We start from the raw sequence: 16,237 nt of genomic DNA, 5'->3' as shown, positions 1-16,237 counted from the left end.
AATACTATTCCCGAGTCTTAAGTTTAAATCTTAAATGGTTCTTGAGATATTGTGATAACGGTCAAACGGGACGTACGGACGTACGGACGGACAACCCGAAAACATGATGCCTCCGGCACCAACTTCGGTGGCGGAGGCATAAAAATCAGAGACTCTGATAAAATTGATTTTGAGGAAAATTGGTCAACAATATAAAATTTATGAACGTGTTAAGGATATGAAGATCACTATTTAATGGAAACAAATTGGCAACACTGTAATGAGGCTGGGATGTCATAGGTTACCTACCGTATTTGCCAGAGTAAAGGCCGCAGTATTTTTGGAAAAGAAAATATCAAATAGTCGGGGTGCGGCCTTTACGGCGAAACAGTAAAACAAAATTTAAAAATTGTAAGTCCAAACCAGCACGAATTTGCGTTTATGGGACTACGAGCGGTAAAAAAACTATACCATATGGTACAGGACATTTCCACACATCTTACCGACAATTTGATCTTGCATTGTTGACATAAAGATGAAAAAAAACTTCCAAAAACAACATCTGCCACTAGATCTTAATCTACGTTCGTGCCAATGCATTGCAAAAGTAAAAGAAGGGCCCGTTTAACGGAGCTGCTGCGAAGCATCCAGCACTCGACGTCGCCGTTTTCAATCCATTTCAATGTATACATCAGAGAAAACAGCAGGGTATTCCATCAGTGCGGGATGGCCGAGCGGTCTAAGGCGGTGATTTTAGTCACATAAAAAAAAATTAAATGTCAAAATCGGGGGTGCGGCCTACGCGGCGGTGCGGCCTTATCGCCAGCAAATACGGTATATTATAAATTGTGACATAATATTTTAATATCCAAGATTTCTCATTTTCCCCCATGGACCTGATTTGTTTGTGGCTTTGCCCAAGAAAGATTTAGGACACAATGTTATTTTATTTATCGACCAATACAATGGAAGTACTTTTCTTTCATAAACACACAAAAAAGTGACATTTTTGATAAGTTTTTATACAAACTGAATAGCTATGAAGATAATAGACTATTTTGGTGTGTTTTTTGTGTTAAACTCACTTGTTCGGCGGACGATGGTGTCTACTAAAGTAGCCTGGCCACTTAACGTGACAGTCTCAAGGTTGAACGTGACAAGATCTCCTGGTACTAGGTCTGTGACTGAATGGCCGTACTCATTGCTGGTAGTCAAGGCGTCTTTGGGGATGAGGATTGAATCAGACTCCATCGAAGAGGAATACGAGAGTCTGAACGTCTGGAAGGAGTTGACATCAAGCATCTCCGCTGACCACAAGACGATGATCTGATTGGTCTGGATGTTCGTAGCAACCAGAATTTCTTCGTCTAGAAAATATACGGTGAGATCAATGGATGATACATACCCTGTATATTGTACCATTTCACTCAAATAGCATTAACAGAGGAGCCTTATATAGTGCCCATGTCTGGCACATTGCCACTCCTGGCTCGTTGTTGTTATGACCCTTAATTGCTTTAGCACGGCTGCCATTACAGCTCTCGAGCATTCTTGGGAATTAATTCCTTACAGGTACCCATTCACCTCGCCTATGTGGAGTGTGGCAAATGTAGATGAAAGACTTGCCAAAGGACATCTTTGGTGCTGCGACAGGGATTTGAACCGTGTACCTTGTGGTGCAGAGACTTATCCAATGGACCACAACATCTTTTATTGCAAACCTGACCTTATGCCTGATTAGCACTGTGCTACTCAGAATATAAGATGATGAACAGTACAAGGTTAAAATATTTTTTACTAATCATTGGATATAATGACAACATATCAATATCATTATATTTTAAGCTTTATCATTATACTTTTAAGCTTTAATGATGAAGAAAAAAAATCATCTATTATACACCCTGTTTTTAAATACCTAGTACATGTTAATGCATGTTTAATAGGGAATAGCTTGATGTATTCTAATGATATACCGGTATCTGGTTTTTGTTATTGATCAACTTCAAAGAGTTAATAGGTATGAATTTCATTCTCACCAGTAGTGGCTGTTGTTGAGATCACATCACCCTCTAGCCGTTGTCCATTGCCTCCACTATAAGCAAACACCTGGATGTTGTACGTAGTATCACTTTGGAGGTTGTCCAGGAGATGCTCCCGCGTGTCTGGTTCGAGCAAGATGGGACCGCCGGTGGAAGGAGAGAAGGAGAGCTCGTAACCGTCAAACTCTCCCTGGGGTGGGGAGAGGAGGACTCTAATCTCATCGGAACCAAGAGCAGTAGCGCTGAGGGACTCTGGAGGGTTCGGTTCTGGGAAGAAATAACATATCCAAAATGATTTTCAACTCACATTTAATGCTAATTTCTCTTGCTGTAATACCAAAAGCCTGCAATTTACTCATTACCCATTATGGACATAAACCCCAAGACCTCCATATTGTTCAGAGAATATTGCACATGCAAGTGTGATCTTTTTCATTAGGTGATACGTACGAAGTCTATGTTTCAGTGATCGATATGAATTCATTTCATTAAGTCGATCAAGTAGATTGATTATATTTATGTTTAGCGCCATCTGGAGGCTACTAAATTTGTGTGAAGAAATGGCACCCTTTTTGATATCCAGTGGATAAAATCTGTTGATATTGGAGGCATCCTTGTGTAATATGGATGTTAGATGCACTTAAGAAGGCAGAATGAAGGTATGTAATGATGCAATGTGATGAATGTTGTATATAAATGCTGTAATGATGCGTTATTCTATGATGAAGTACCTTTCATTCGCACCTAACTCGCTGTGTACATTACATGGATGTAACTTACATTGAACGGTAGCCGAGACGGTCGGCTCACATACCAAATGTTAATGTTATGTAATGTACACTACGGCATGCGATTAAAAGGTACACGTATGCAAGAATGTAAACAAAGATTTGCCTAATTTGAGTTAATGTACAAAGATGAGTACTTGGGGTACATAATATGGGAAAGTTGTTATATGATTTATACAAGTTTATATTGATAATTTAGATGGTTTAGTTATAAAGATACATGTATGTCAAAGGTCTGACTTAGTTCAATTAAGCTGGTAGTAACAAACAGTTATAATTGTATTTAATTTATATGCAGTACAAGTTAATGTGTGAGATCAGGAAAAGAGCTAAAACAAAGGTTAAAACAAGGGGTTAAATAGCTGTAAGGTGCATATTATTGATAAGAGTCACCAGGTTTTCTCTAAGCATATGTATATTGATGAACAGTTAATTTATGATCCGTTCGATCTATTTTCATTTGTGCAGTTTTTACGGAGCATTTGGAGCAACGAGAGAATTGGAACAATAAAGAAACGACCAATAACGAAGTCAAAGATGCTTCCGCTACAGTCTACGTATCACCTATTGATTTCGTCAAGATTTTTATTCCTAGTATTCTTATTATTCTTCCTTGATTTTGTTAGCAGGATATCTCGAGACCGAATCAAGCAATTGTCATGAAATTTTCAATGATGATAGATCTTAATCTAACTTAGAACTGCGTGACTTTTCAAAGACTCAAAGTCATTGTGACGTCATCCAGGCGCCATTTTGTGAAAATCAACTTATGATCATATCTTCATAACGGAAAGTAACTTTTCATTCATATTTAGCATGATTAAGATCAATATCCGTCCGGTCAATTTCAGGTCAATAAACGTGCGGAAATGCGCGCGTACGCGCGCGCAAAATCAAAAATACTCTAAATCATCCCAATTTTCTTTTGCATACGTTTCAGGCCATATGGAGCATTTGATAACAAAATCTCGCACACGCGCGTACTGGCATTTTGCAACATAGAATCGCTGACTTTTTTCTGTCATCATATTTGGTACATTTTTCCAAGCATTTTGATAATGTGTTCACCTTTTAATAACGCAATGAGCGTCCGTCAAAGTTGACAGCACACGCGGATCTGCGTTATCTTTATCCACAATACACGGGCAAAACATGCCTAGACAAAATTCATTGTAACTCTTCAGAATGGATGGGAACTCCCAATATATTTTTATATTTGGATAGATTATGAGTTGGAGATATGATTTCATGTCTCATTTGACCCTCAATTAACTCATGACGACATCATAATGGCCTCAAAACTCAAAATTTCAATTTGCATATTATGACGTCAGCATTTTTGGAAAATTGATTGTATCTCTGTAGATATTGATCGTTTTTCATCCAAATTTTGATATGTCCTAGCTGAGACAATTTTCTACAAATGTAGTGTCCACAATATTTAATTTTGACAAAGGCATCATGGCGTATTTTTGCGATTAAAGGAGGCATGTCAATTTTTCACATTTTGCGTGTATTCTCTATGGGACATGACTTTTTCTCAAAACCGGATTCTACATTCCTGTCTTTCGCGAGCAAAATATCCGTTGTTTTAGCTTTGTTTTCGCTGAGCTTTGAGTATGTTGTAGCTGAGCAATAAGCTATCAAAAATTTGTCTTTTAATTTTCGATCAGGTGCTTGGATTATGCTCATAGTTCACTTGCAAAGTAGGATTTGAGAATTCCATTTCCCATTTACGTGTACTCGCTATTGGAATTGTTTTGGTATATTGGTAACGCACTCAGGGGCGTCGCTAGACCTTTTTCAGTGGGGGGGGGGGGGGGGGGGGGGGGGGTGTAGAGGCCAAAGATTACCGACAAAACTAGCCACCAATTACCGACAAAATTAAATGTCCCAATGTCTACAAATTTAACCCTATAAACCCGGGGCCGAAGGCTAAATTGTTTTTCCTATGGACTATCTATAGTAATTGTGTATGCGCAAATGATCATTTTCCTCGACGACATAAATATTCAAATATTTCGTCAACTTAGTCAACATCAAAGCTATATATTTTAATGCAGGTGCAAAGCTAGGATCTTATTTTAGGGAGGGGCGGTAGTGAGCAAGCGAATCACTTAAAGAGCGCGCAAAGCGCGCTCATTAGCAGAGCTGCCAACCTCCAGAACAGAAAATCAGTAACCATAAGGCTCAAAATCAGTAATTTGGGGAATAAATCAGTAATTTCCTATGCGGCGCCATGAATCTTAAAAGAATGGCAAGCGGACGCATGCGCGCATGATTATCTGAAATTTGTTGTGATTTTACTCCCACAAAGTTGCTAAATATTGATTTTCAGTTCATCACAACACATAAGTTTTCAATGAAAAATTGGCTTCTATTAAGAGAATACTTGATAATTTTCCATCTTTCTCATGCAGCGAGTGCTGGAAAATTGTGGCGTTTCATCAAAATATAGAGAAAGGAAGACGATTCGTCGTACCGTTGTGGACTCTTAATCCTTGTTTGAATTAGTTTCCCCGAAAATTTTAAACCTCTGATTTCTTTAGCTGATATTATAATAAAGTGAAACTTCGAGAAAATACAAGTATTGTAGTTGTAGTCACTCTCGAAGTCGTCACAGCGGATAAAAAGTCACAGTTCGTAGGGAAAAAAACAATATACATCTCACCGACTTCAAACTTCTGCATTGATATAGTACACAAGGATCGAGCAAGAATACTGACACAGCTGACCCGACACAGCAACATATTTACCCATGTCTTTCTTGCTTCCTTGACGAGACGACTCCACCCACAACCCCCCTTACTTTTACTCCCACTCCTCCTTTCTCAGGCTCTTACCTCCCCCTCTCTCCTCTCTTCACCCCCATTTCTTTTGTTTCCCTTTTTTCTTTTTTCTTCTTTTTTTCGTTTTCTTCCTTTTATTTCTTTTCCTCTCTTTCCTCTTCTCCCTCTTTTTCTTTTTTCTCTTTCTTTCCTTTCTCTTTTCTTTCCTTTCTTTACCTTTCATTCTTTTCTTTTCCTTTTCTTTTTTCTTTTCTTTCCCTTTCCCTCTCTTTTTTTTCCCTCCCCCTTTTCTCTTTTTTCGGAATTTTACCGACAATATCCTGACAGGTGGAGGGGTGTCGCACCCCCCACACCCTCCCCTTTGGCGATGCCCCTGAACGCACTTGACTTCCAACGTCGAGATCCCTGGTTCGAGTCCGGGTGTCTCCAACAATTTTTTTCTTCACTCTTTTTGACCTTTCACTGTACCATCTCCTTTGGTTATTAAAACACGTAGATTCGCAAATAATGTATAAAACAACCCTATTTACTTTATTATTACCCTATTTTCACTTAATCAATTACTTTCTTTGTGTAATCCCTATGGGAGATGTTGTAGCTAAGACTATACGTTAAAGTTATCGTGACGTCATCCAGGCGCCATTTTGTGAAAATCAACTTATGATCATATCTTCATAACGGAAAGGAATTTCTCATTCATATTTATCATGAAAAAGGTCAATATCCGTCCGGTCAATTTCAGGTCAATAAATGCGCGCAAAAATTGCTCAAAATCGTCTTAAATTTTGTTTGTATACGTTTCAGGCCATTATAAGCATTTCATTAAAAAAAGCGCAAAACAGGCATTTTTGTGCGTTTTCGTTCGTCACGGCCGAACGAAAAATAATTACCCCTCAATTTTTTTGAAGGGATATTCCTCATATTTTTCTGAACAATTTGATACCATGTTCATCTCTTTATCACTATTAATAACGGAATGAGCGTCCGTTGAAGATAAATATCCGTGCGTGCTAGCTCATGTATTACATAGCATATATGGGCAAAAACATCCCTATAAAAAGTCCATTGGGATGAATAAGGACTGCCAATTTTTTTTCATATTTAGATAGAGTATGAGTCGGAGATATGATTTCATGTCTCATTTGGCCATTAAGTATTTTTTACACAATCATATTGACCTTGGAACTCAAAATACGAATTTGCATATTATGACGTCAACATATTTACGGAAATGATCGTATCTCCGCAAATATTGATCAATTTTCCTCTAAATTTTGATATGTTGTAGGTGAGACAATTCTTCACAAGATTATTACCAATATTTATTCATTTTGATGACGCCATTAGTTTTTGCTTACTATGCGTCTTATGCCTATGGGAGGTGATTGATACTACATTCCAGTCTACGCTTGTTCATTATGTTGCGTATGTAGTGCGTCAAAATATCAGTTCGTTGATTGGTAGGCTCTGCAATCAGGCGAAAATTTGAGCTTGTTTAGTAAATTAATAATTTAATCATATAACAATTCTCTATCGAATACCTGAAGGGGGCGCTATACCACTTTTAATCATGGTCATCGTCATTTTAAACCAAAAAAATCAATATCATCAATATCGTCATTATGGTATTCATGAATATTATCATTAGATCATCATCGGCACACTTTCATGATACAAAAATAGCTTACGTATCACCTAATTTGTCAAAGTAACGAATTAAAGTCTACAAAAATGTCTCCTGAAAAGCATTAATTGCTCTTCAATTGCCATTATATTCAAAATATGACAAGATATAGCTGATTCAGAAGTGATTTGACTCATCTTTCATGCCACATGTTTGTGTAGTCCCACACATTCCAATGTTGAGTGTATATGACTATCAGCAAGACTGAATCAATTTCATATCATTTTGCTAATCCCAAAGCCCCATAGTATACACCAGTTCTTATGTACAACATAATCAACCTTTCCCTAAAGCTTCTACAGTTTTCCTCAAAGTGCACTTCCATGACCAGAACTAAATTTATGTTACCTTAAAAGTGTACTGATCACCAAAACACATTATAGTGTTGATGTAGAGTTCCATAGCGCTAAACTCTCAGAGATGCCAACCCTAAAGGATTGTTGTCAGTAACATTTACCTCATTTGTCGGTAACAAATGGGGGTCTTTCCGGAATGCAAGACAACGCAGCATATTTTTCGCGCAAAATGTACCCAAACACCCAATTACTTTTACTGCATTTCGAACCTACCATTTTTAAGTTCAAAATAAAGATGTGCATCAAAACGTTTATAAAAATCTGTTTGCAGTCATAGGATCTCCTCCTCGGGTACTTGCTCTTTCCAGTGAATCCATGATAATATTCAAGAAGAAAACACCTCGTTCAAGCGTCGAAACGGCAAATCCTAATCCATTGTCAAAATGGCAGAACTTGTATCCTACACACTAATGAACACCGAGACACCGTAACGCCTGTACCAGCCCAGGCCGCTAGGCTCGGCATTCATGAACATCACGCACTGTAGCGCACTTGCAATGCGCCTGCTTGAATCACCGCGCACATGATTATCCACCATCATGCTCCCCCTAAAATGCACAACCGCGCGTAAGCATACTAATTTCGGAATTAAACAAGATGGCAGTGGACGGACCATGTGCACAATTAGCGTGTAGAGAGCGAAAATGTCCATCCAGTGTAGTCAAATTCAGTGCACTTTTGAGTAAATGCGTGCGCGACATGCAGCGCCGTGTACGGAGGCAATGTGTAGATAGGCAGCATACGCTATGATCATGGACCTACTAACACTCGCTATAATGTACTTATTTATCATTTCCCGTAACATTTGGTTGTTTACCGTAACGCCGTAACAAGAGCAATAAAACCGGAACAAATACAGCAAAACTGTAACAGTTAGCATCCCTGCACACTATTCACAATATCAGCTAGAAATATCACTTTAATATATTGTCAGTAAATACAAAAAAATGACTTGGGGATCAGTACACTAGTCGACACATGTGCATGTACGCTAGTCCATGGGCCAGACCAGATATTGGTACCACCAGAGGTGGCAAAACCTTTGTACTTTTTGTTTGTTTGTTGGGCATATATACGTGTAAAAAGTTATGAAAGCATTTTCGCATGGACAGCTTAGTCGTATAATCAGCAGTTCCCATGGCAACACAACAACAAAACCGGTATTATTCAAAGAAACAGTTAAAGTCATTTACAAATTATAAAAACACTTTTGAATGCGTAAAAATGTACGGTTTAGAATACCTCACCATAAAGGAAAGTAATGAAATGCAAATTACATTACCATTTATAATGGTTGCCATGGTAACGACCCCAGAATAGCCTTAAATCAAGAATTTTGGAGCAATTTCAGTATTATATTACACAATATACTCATTCGAGACAAGTTAAAGCCCCCTTTCCAAAATAATGACAAAACTATATGACTAATACAACATAAAAGCCAAGAATATGCTATATAGTACCTTCCCATTATTACCATGGCAACATGACTTAGAGTTAACAAGATGCCCTGTACGGTACTATATGCCATATTTTGGCTATATTTTGGCATTGGAGAGGTGTTGAAAGTTCATTTTGGTGTCTATATCCTGGTTTTCAGGCCCAGAGAATGAAAGTTTAGAATACCTCACCATGAAGAAAAGTAATGAAATGCAAATTAAATTACCATTTATAACGGTTGCCTCCCTACTAATGCTTTACTCAACATTAATTTTGCCCTACTTAAATTATGGTATTATTGTTTGGGGTAATACATACGATTCTTATCTTCATAGAATACTACTTCTACAAACAAAAAGCTATGCGTGTTATTTGTAACACTACCTTTTTTATATAAGTTATAGGGGGCTGCAATCTACAAGCCCAGCTTTTCAGCAGTCCCCTCCATGACTAACCTGTTTCATTTGCCTGTTGTACACTGTGGACCAATTACAAATAAATTGTTAAGTTTCATTGTTTTACTATGTACAATGCAATCCCATGTACTTTATTTATTTTGTTGGAAATGGAAATAAACAAAACGAAACAAACGATCAACGAACATCACCGCTATTTTTCATACATTTGCATAAAATCAGAGCAAAATTACCATAAAAGTATTCTGCCACTGCATATTACAAGCTGTTTCTTAGAGTTTAGAAAGATATAACATTGTGATGACAACATTAGATGCCAGAAAACTTCATTTGACTTTATGCAATGCTGGAACCAGCACAGATCATCCATCTCATTAATTTTTTTGCTATTGTATCAAAACTGTCCCAAAGAATATTACGAGCAAAATGAGAATAAATGAGTCAAAGGTAAATATGCAGTGGCGGATCCAGGGGGGGCCGAAACGGCCGCGGCCCCCCCCCCCCCCCTATTGGCGGCGCAAAAAAAAAAAGAAAGGAGAAGAGAAGAAAAAAGGAGAAGAGAAAAGAAAGGAGAAGAGAAGAGAAAAGAAAGAAGAGAGAGAGAAAAAAAAGAAGATACCCCCCCTCCCCCACCTCACTCCCACCCGGGGTCGGAGGGACCGATTTTGTGTTCCCTAAATTTCCGATAAAGGGTTACTTTTCACGCAACAAAGTCCGGCCCGTAATACATACAAATCCGGCCCGCACTGACTTTACACACCGAAGATAAAGGGGTGCTTTCAAACTAAGAGAGGGAACATACATATGCGCGTACCCTAGATAACACTGAGTGGGTGGGGGGGGGGGGTGGGAAGGGGAAGAGAAAAGTCGGGTGAGAAAGGGGGAAAGACAAGGAAATGGCGCTAAGTGACAGTAATGAGGAATAAGGGAAAAACTGTAATCGGGAGATTTGGGTTAATTCCTGAAGGCTTGGGAAACGTTATTGAATAGAGGGGGCCGGGCCGGTCGCATAAAATCTCGAGCCACGGATTCAAAGTTAAACGTTACAAACAGCCCCTGCTTTTTGAAAAAAATTGAAAAGGGCACAATATTTTGGATGTCTTTCAAATAGAAGCTATATACTAAACGGTCAAATTTTAAATTAACGGTAGGACCGCTGCACAACTCTTATTTCGCCCTTCATTTGGATTCAGCTCATACCAACTCGCTTGTGCTTATATTTGAACTCATGTAGGTAGTGATAACGGACAGCGGCGGCGATCCTGGGCCCGATAGAGGGACACGTCCCCCCGGAAATTTAGATATATAGCTAGAAAGAAATATACATGTAGCGGAAAGAACGTACATATTGGACTAAAGGATTTTCTAGAATGCATAATTTCAGCATTCTACATTGCAAAATCTCGCTTGGTCGCTACGCCCCGGCTCTCGCCCGATAACACAAAACTAAGAAATGACGATCCCGGTCGCGATTATTTCATGGTTGGTGTATAAATAGATCTTTTTTTCCAATTTCATTTCTACTGACCTAATTTTATGCTATCACAATCATGATTGTTTCATTTTCCCTTTAAAACATGCGTAGCTAGGGGCGGTAGGGGCAGTAAGAGGACATAGGACGAAAAAAGGAGCAGACAAAGAAACAAGTCTAAAACGGTACAACAAATCATCTTCTTTCTCTAATAATTTGATGAAACGTTAAGCTTCTGCGCTTTGCGCTGGAGGGGGAAACTGAATTCAGAGAAGGATTAAGAGTCGGGAATAGAACAACGAATTATCTTCTTCACTAATAATTTCATTAAACTCAGAAAGGTCAAAGCTTCCGCGCCTGGCGCGGAAGGGGGAAAATGAATTCAAACAAGGATTAAGAATCGAGAATGGGACAACAAATCATCTTCTTTCTCTCATAATTTAATGAAGCGTCAGAAGCTTACGTGCTACGCGCGGGAGGAGGAAAACTGAATTCAGACAAGGATTTAGAATCGAGAATGGAACAACTAATCATCTTCTTTCTCTAATAATTTAATGAAACGTCAAAGCGGAGGAGGGGGAACTCAATTCAGACAATGATTAACAACCGAGAACGGTACAACAAATCGCCTTCTTTCTCTAATAATTAAATGAAACGTTAAAGCTTCCGCGCTTCGCGCGGGAGGGGGTATGGAAACTGAATTCAGACAATGATTAACAATCGAGAACGGTACAACGAATCGTCTTCTTTCTCTAATAATTTAATGAAACGTCAAAGCTTCCGCGCTTCGCGCAGGAGAGGGGGAACTCAATTCAGACAAGGATTAAGAGTCGAAAATGGTACTCTTTCTCTAATGATTTAATGAAACGTCAAAGCTTCCGCGCTTCGCGCGAGAGAGGGGGGGGGGGGGGGTGAACTAAATTCAGACAAGGATTAAGAGTAAAAAACGGTAGTCTTTCTCTAATGATTTAATGAAACGTCAAAGCTTCCGCGCTTAGTGCGGGAGGGGGTATGGAAACTGAATGCAGACAATGATTAAAAATCAAGAACGGTACAACGAATCGTCTTCTTTCTCTAATAATTTAATGAAACATTAAGCTTCTGCGCTTTGCGCTGTGGGGGGAAACTGAATTCAGACAATGATTAAGAACAGAGAACGGAACAACGAATCGTCTTCTTTCTCTAATGATTTAATGAAACCTCAAAGCTTCCGCGGGAGGGGGTATGGAAACTGAATTCAGACAATGATTAACAACCGACAACGGTACAACGAATCGTCTTCTTTCTCTCATAATTTAATGAAGCGTCAGAAGCTTACGTGCTACGCGCGGGAGGAGGAAAACTGAATTCAGACAAGGATTTAGAATCGAGAATGGAACAACTAATCATCTTCTTTCTCTAATAATTTAATGAAACGTCAAAGCGGAGGAGGGGGAACTCAATTCAGACAATGATTAACAACCGAGAACGGTACAACAAATCGCCTTCTTTCTCTAATAATTAAATGAAACGTTAAAGCTTCCGCGCTTCGCGCGGGAGGGGGTATGGAAACTGAATTCAGACAATGATTAACAATCGAGAACGGTACAACGAATCGTCTTCTTTCTCTAATAATTTAATGAAACGTCAAAGCTTCCGCGCTTCGCGCAGGAGAGGGGGAACTCAATTCAGACAAGGATTAAGAGTCGAAAATGGTACTCTTTCTCTAATGATTTAATGAAACGTCAAAGCTTCCGCGCTTCGCGCGAGAGAGGGGGGGGGGGGTGAACTAAATTCAGACAAGGATTAAGAGTCAAAAACGGTAGTCTTTCTCTAATGATTTAATGAAACGTCAAAGCTTCCGCGCTTAGTGCGGGAGGGGGTATGGAAACTGAATGCAGACAATGATTAAAAATCAAGAACGGTACAACGAATCGTCTTCTTTCTCTAATAATTTAATGAAACATTAAGCTTCTGCGCTTTGCGCTGTGGGGGGGAAACTGAATTCAGACAATGATTAAGAACAGAGAACGGAACAACGAATCGTCTTCTTTCTCTAATGATTTAATGAAACCTCAAAGCTTCCGCGGGAGGGGGTATGGAAACTGAATTCAGACAATGATTAACAACCGACAACGGTACAACGAATCGTCTTCTTTCTCTAATAATTTAATGAAGCGTCAGAAGCTTACGTGCTACGCGCGGGAGGAGGAAAACTGAATTCAGACAAGGATTTAGAATCGAGAATGGAACAACTAATCATCTTCTTTCTCTAATAATTTAATGAAACGTCAAAGCGGAGGAGGGGGAACTCAATTCAGACAATGATTAACAACCGAGAACGGTACAACAAATCGCCTTCTTTCTCTAATAATTAAATGAAACGTTAAAGCTTCCGCGCTTCGCGCGGGAGGGGGTATGGAAACTGAATTCAGACAATGATTAACAATCGAGAACGGTACAACGAATCGTCTTCTTTCTCTAATAATTTAATGAAACGTCAAAGCTTCCGCGCTTCGCGCAGGAGAGGGGGAACTCAATTCAGACAAGGATTAAGAGTCGAAAATGGTACTCTTTCTCTAATGATTTAATGAAACGTCAAAGCTTCCGCGCTTCGCGCGAGAGAGGGGGGGGGGGTGAACTAAATTCAGACAAGGATTAAGAGTCAAAAACGGTAGTCTTTCTCTAATGATTTAATGAAACGTCAAAGCTTCCGCGCTTAGTGCGGGAGGGGGTATGGAAACTGAATGCAGACAATGATTAAAAATCAAGAACGGTACAACGAATCGTCTTCTTTCTCTAATAATTTAATGAAACATTAAGCTTCTGCGCTTTGCGCTGTGGGGGGAAACTGAATTCAGACAATGATTAAGAACAGAGAACGGAACAACGAATCGTCTTCTTTCTCTAATGATTTAATGAAACCTCAAAGCTTCCGCGGGAGGGGGTATGGAAACTGAATTCAGACAATGATTAACAACCGACAACGGTACAACCAATCGTCTTCTTTCTCTAATAATTTAATGAAACGTCAAAGCTTCCGCGCTTCGCGCAGGAGAGGGGGAACTCATTTCAGACAAGGATTAAGAATCGAGAACGGTACAACGAATCGTCTTCTTTCTCTAATAATTTAATGAAACGTTAAGCTTCTGCGCTTTGCGCTGTGGGGGGAATCTGAATTCAGAGAAGGATTGAGGGTCCAGAATGGACAACAAATCGTCTTCTTTCTCTAATATCAATTAATGAAAGGTCAAAACTTCCGCGCTTCGCGCGGGAGGTGGGAGGAACTAAATTCAGACAAGGATTAGGAGTCGAGAATGGTACAACTAATCCTCTTCTTTTCTCTAGTAATTTCATTAAACATTAAAGCTTTTGCCCTTCGCGCGTAATGGGGGGGGGGGGGGGGGAACAGCGAGCTGCCCGAATATGAATTTGTCATATCTTTTCTCGTATATTTTGGTGATAAATAACACTTTCACAAAATACATATCATCCTCAAATTTTTGCTTGCTCGCTTCGCTCACTAGCCTAATTTTGAAACCAGAAAATTACTTTTCGGGCAAGAGGCTTCAGCCCCCCCCCCCCCCCCCCCCCCCCCCCCCCCGATGAAAATGTCAACAAAAATTACCGGTATGGTGCTTCTAATATTACCTTGTCAGTATTGGTATGTTGAGTTGAAAAACGGTCTGCACAATTTTCAAATTTCCGGCCCCCCCTATTGGAAAATCCTGGATCCGCGCTTGAATATGAATGCTAGAAAATTTGTGTCTGTTTATCAAAACGCCTTCTTTGTGCAGAAATATTACAGGCAGTTTGCACGAAGTCTCAGAAACTATTTTGTCACATCATCCCTTTCCTATTTTTTTTAAACTCTCTTTGACAAGAAAGGTGTGATTGAATTTAAGTAGTCCATTTGGACACAAATCAATTCACATTCTCAAAGCCAGAAAAAAACATGTATATGCCTTTGAGACTTTACATTGATTGTTCAAAATGATGTAACTGATGAAATATATCTAGTACATCTTCGAGTTTAACCTACAAGTGTCCTTTCCATGTGATCTGAAATTTTAAGCCTATACCCTAAGTTGTCACCATGACTTTGCTAATGGCAGCTTATTTGTCAATTAGATACTGGTGACTTGTGGTAAATAGATCACACACAATCACAGGTCACCTACTTTTCTTTTGTTTGCAACAACCTTTCTTTGTCTTCATCCTGAATTGACAAGAAGGAAGAAAGCAATATCTGCTACATGTATTTTCATCCTCGCCATATTGCAGCCTGGTAGTTCGCACGAAGAACATGCATGCGCAAAGAGTCTTTGCATGGAGGTAGCTGGCTGGATTCTACCTCTCCTCGTTTTGCTTAGAAGAGATGGTAGCGGAGTTCATTGATCCAGTCTCAGATTGTGGATGTGAATGCATACATTTCGACACACAAACTCTTGTATCTTGTCAATTAGCATTGTTGAAACATCCCATTCTTCACCAAAATGCTGGAGCTTCAGTGCACCCAGCTGTCCACGCCTGCAAACACACTATAATGTCACAGACAGTAAAGGCAGGGGTTAGAGCCTGGCAGACATCTTCACCCAAAAAGCTTGCTAGTTTGCAAACATAAATGTACCTGATGCAGTTCTTTGTCCAGCCAGACTTCTCAGAAAGCAGGTCAGCTTCTTGCTATTAAAATTAGCTGTCCCATGGCGCCTGTTAGTGGCCAAAGAGACCAGGCGAGACCCGGCAAAAGTTGTGGGCATGCCCAAAACTTTTGCCATGTGGATACAAGCGGTGGCACACGGTGAGAACCCGGTATGAGGACTATAAGAGAACGGTGGGCTAGTACGAGGCCGTTATGGACCCGTTCGTGGGGCAGTGAGAACGGTGACAATGTGTCATATTTTGTCCAACGGGCTGTTACTGTATACCGACCTCGTTACAGGTTCTCGTCGGGCTCTCACCGTTTGCTCATCGTTGACACACCACCTCATACCGGCTCACCGATCATTAACGGTTAACCGCTCTCTTAACGACCTAATAACGTCATCTTACTGCTTACCACTCCACCATCCTCATAACGTCTCAATACAGGCCTAGCTGCATGTTGCCATGTTTTACATTGTGCCCGTTTAGAAACCGTGCCAGACACCGTGACTTCATATTTCACTGTAAAAAAAAATGCTTCCTCTGTTGTTTCCTGCGGATCGAGCTTCCTAGCTTTACCCCTACTTTCCCTCCATGTAGAGGCGCCGCTCCAATGGGGGGGGGGGGGGGGGGGGGGGGGGGGGGGGGG

At 39.9% G+C, this 16,237-nt stretch overlaps 1 protein-coding gene across 1 annotated transcript in view; it reads right to left on the bottom strand.

Moving 5' to 3' along the window:
- The window catches only part of LOC105439689 (fibronectin), a 53,662-nt gene that overhangs the window by 20,743 nt on the left and 16,682 nt on the right, over positions 1-16,237 (bottom strand). Inside the window, exons 6-7 of the mRNA XM_030988230.1 lie at positions 2,019-2,288; positions 1,065-1,346 (exon numbers count right to left, since the gene is read on the bottom strand). Of these exons, the coding sequence (XP_030844090.1) occupies positions 1,065-1,346; positions 2,019-2,288 (552 nt within the window). The remainder of the gene's footprint in view (positions 1-1,064; positions 1,347-2,018; positions 2,289-16,237) is intronic.

This window comes from Strongylocentrotus purpuratus, unplaced genomic scaffold (assembly GCF_000002235.5).
Source record: "Strongylocentrotus purpuratus isolate Spur 01 unplaced genomic scaffold, Spur_5.0 spur5_scaffold_17, whole genome shotgun sequence".
In the NCBI taxonomy this organism is placed as follows: domain Eukaryota; kingdom Metazoa; phylum Echinodermata; class Echinoidea; order Camarodonta; family Strongylocentrotidae; genus Strongylocentrotus; species Strongylocentrotus purpuratus.
This window is presented reverse-complemented; position numbering and strand designations above follow the sequence as displayed.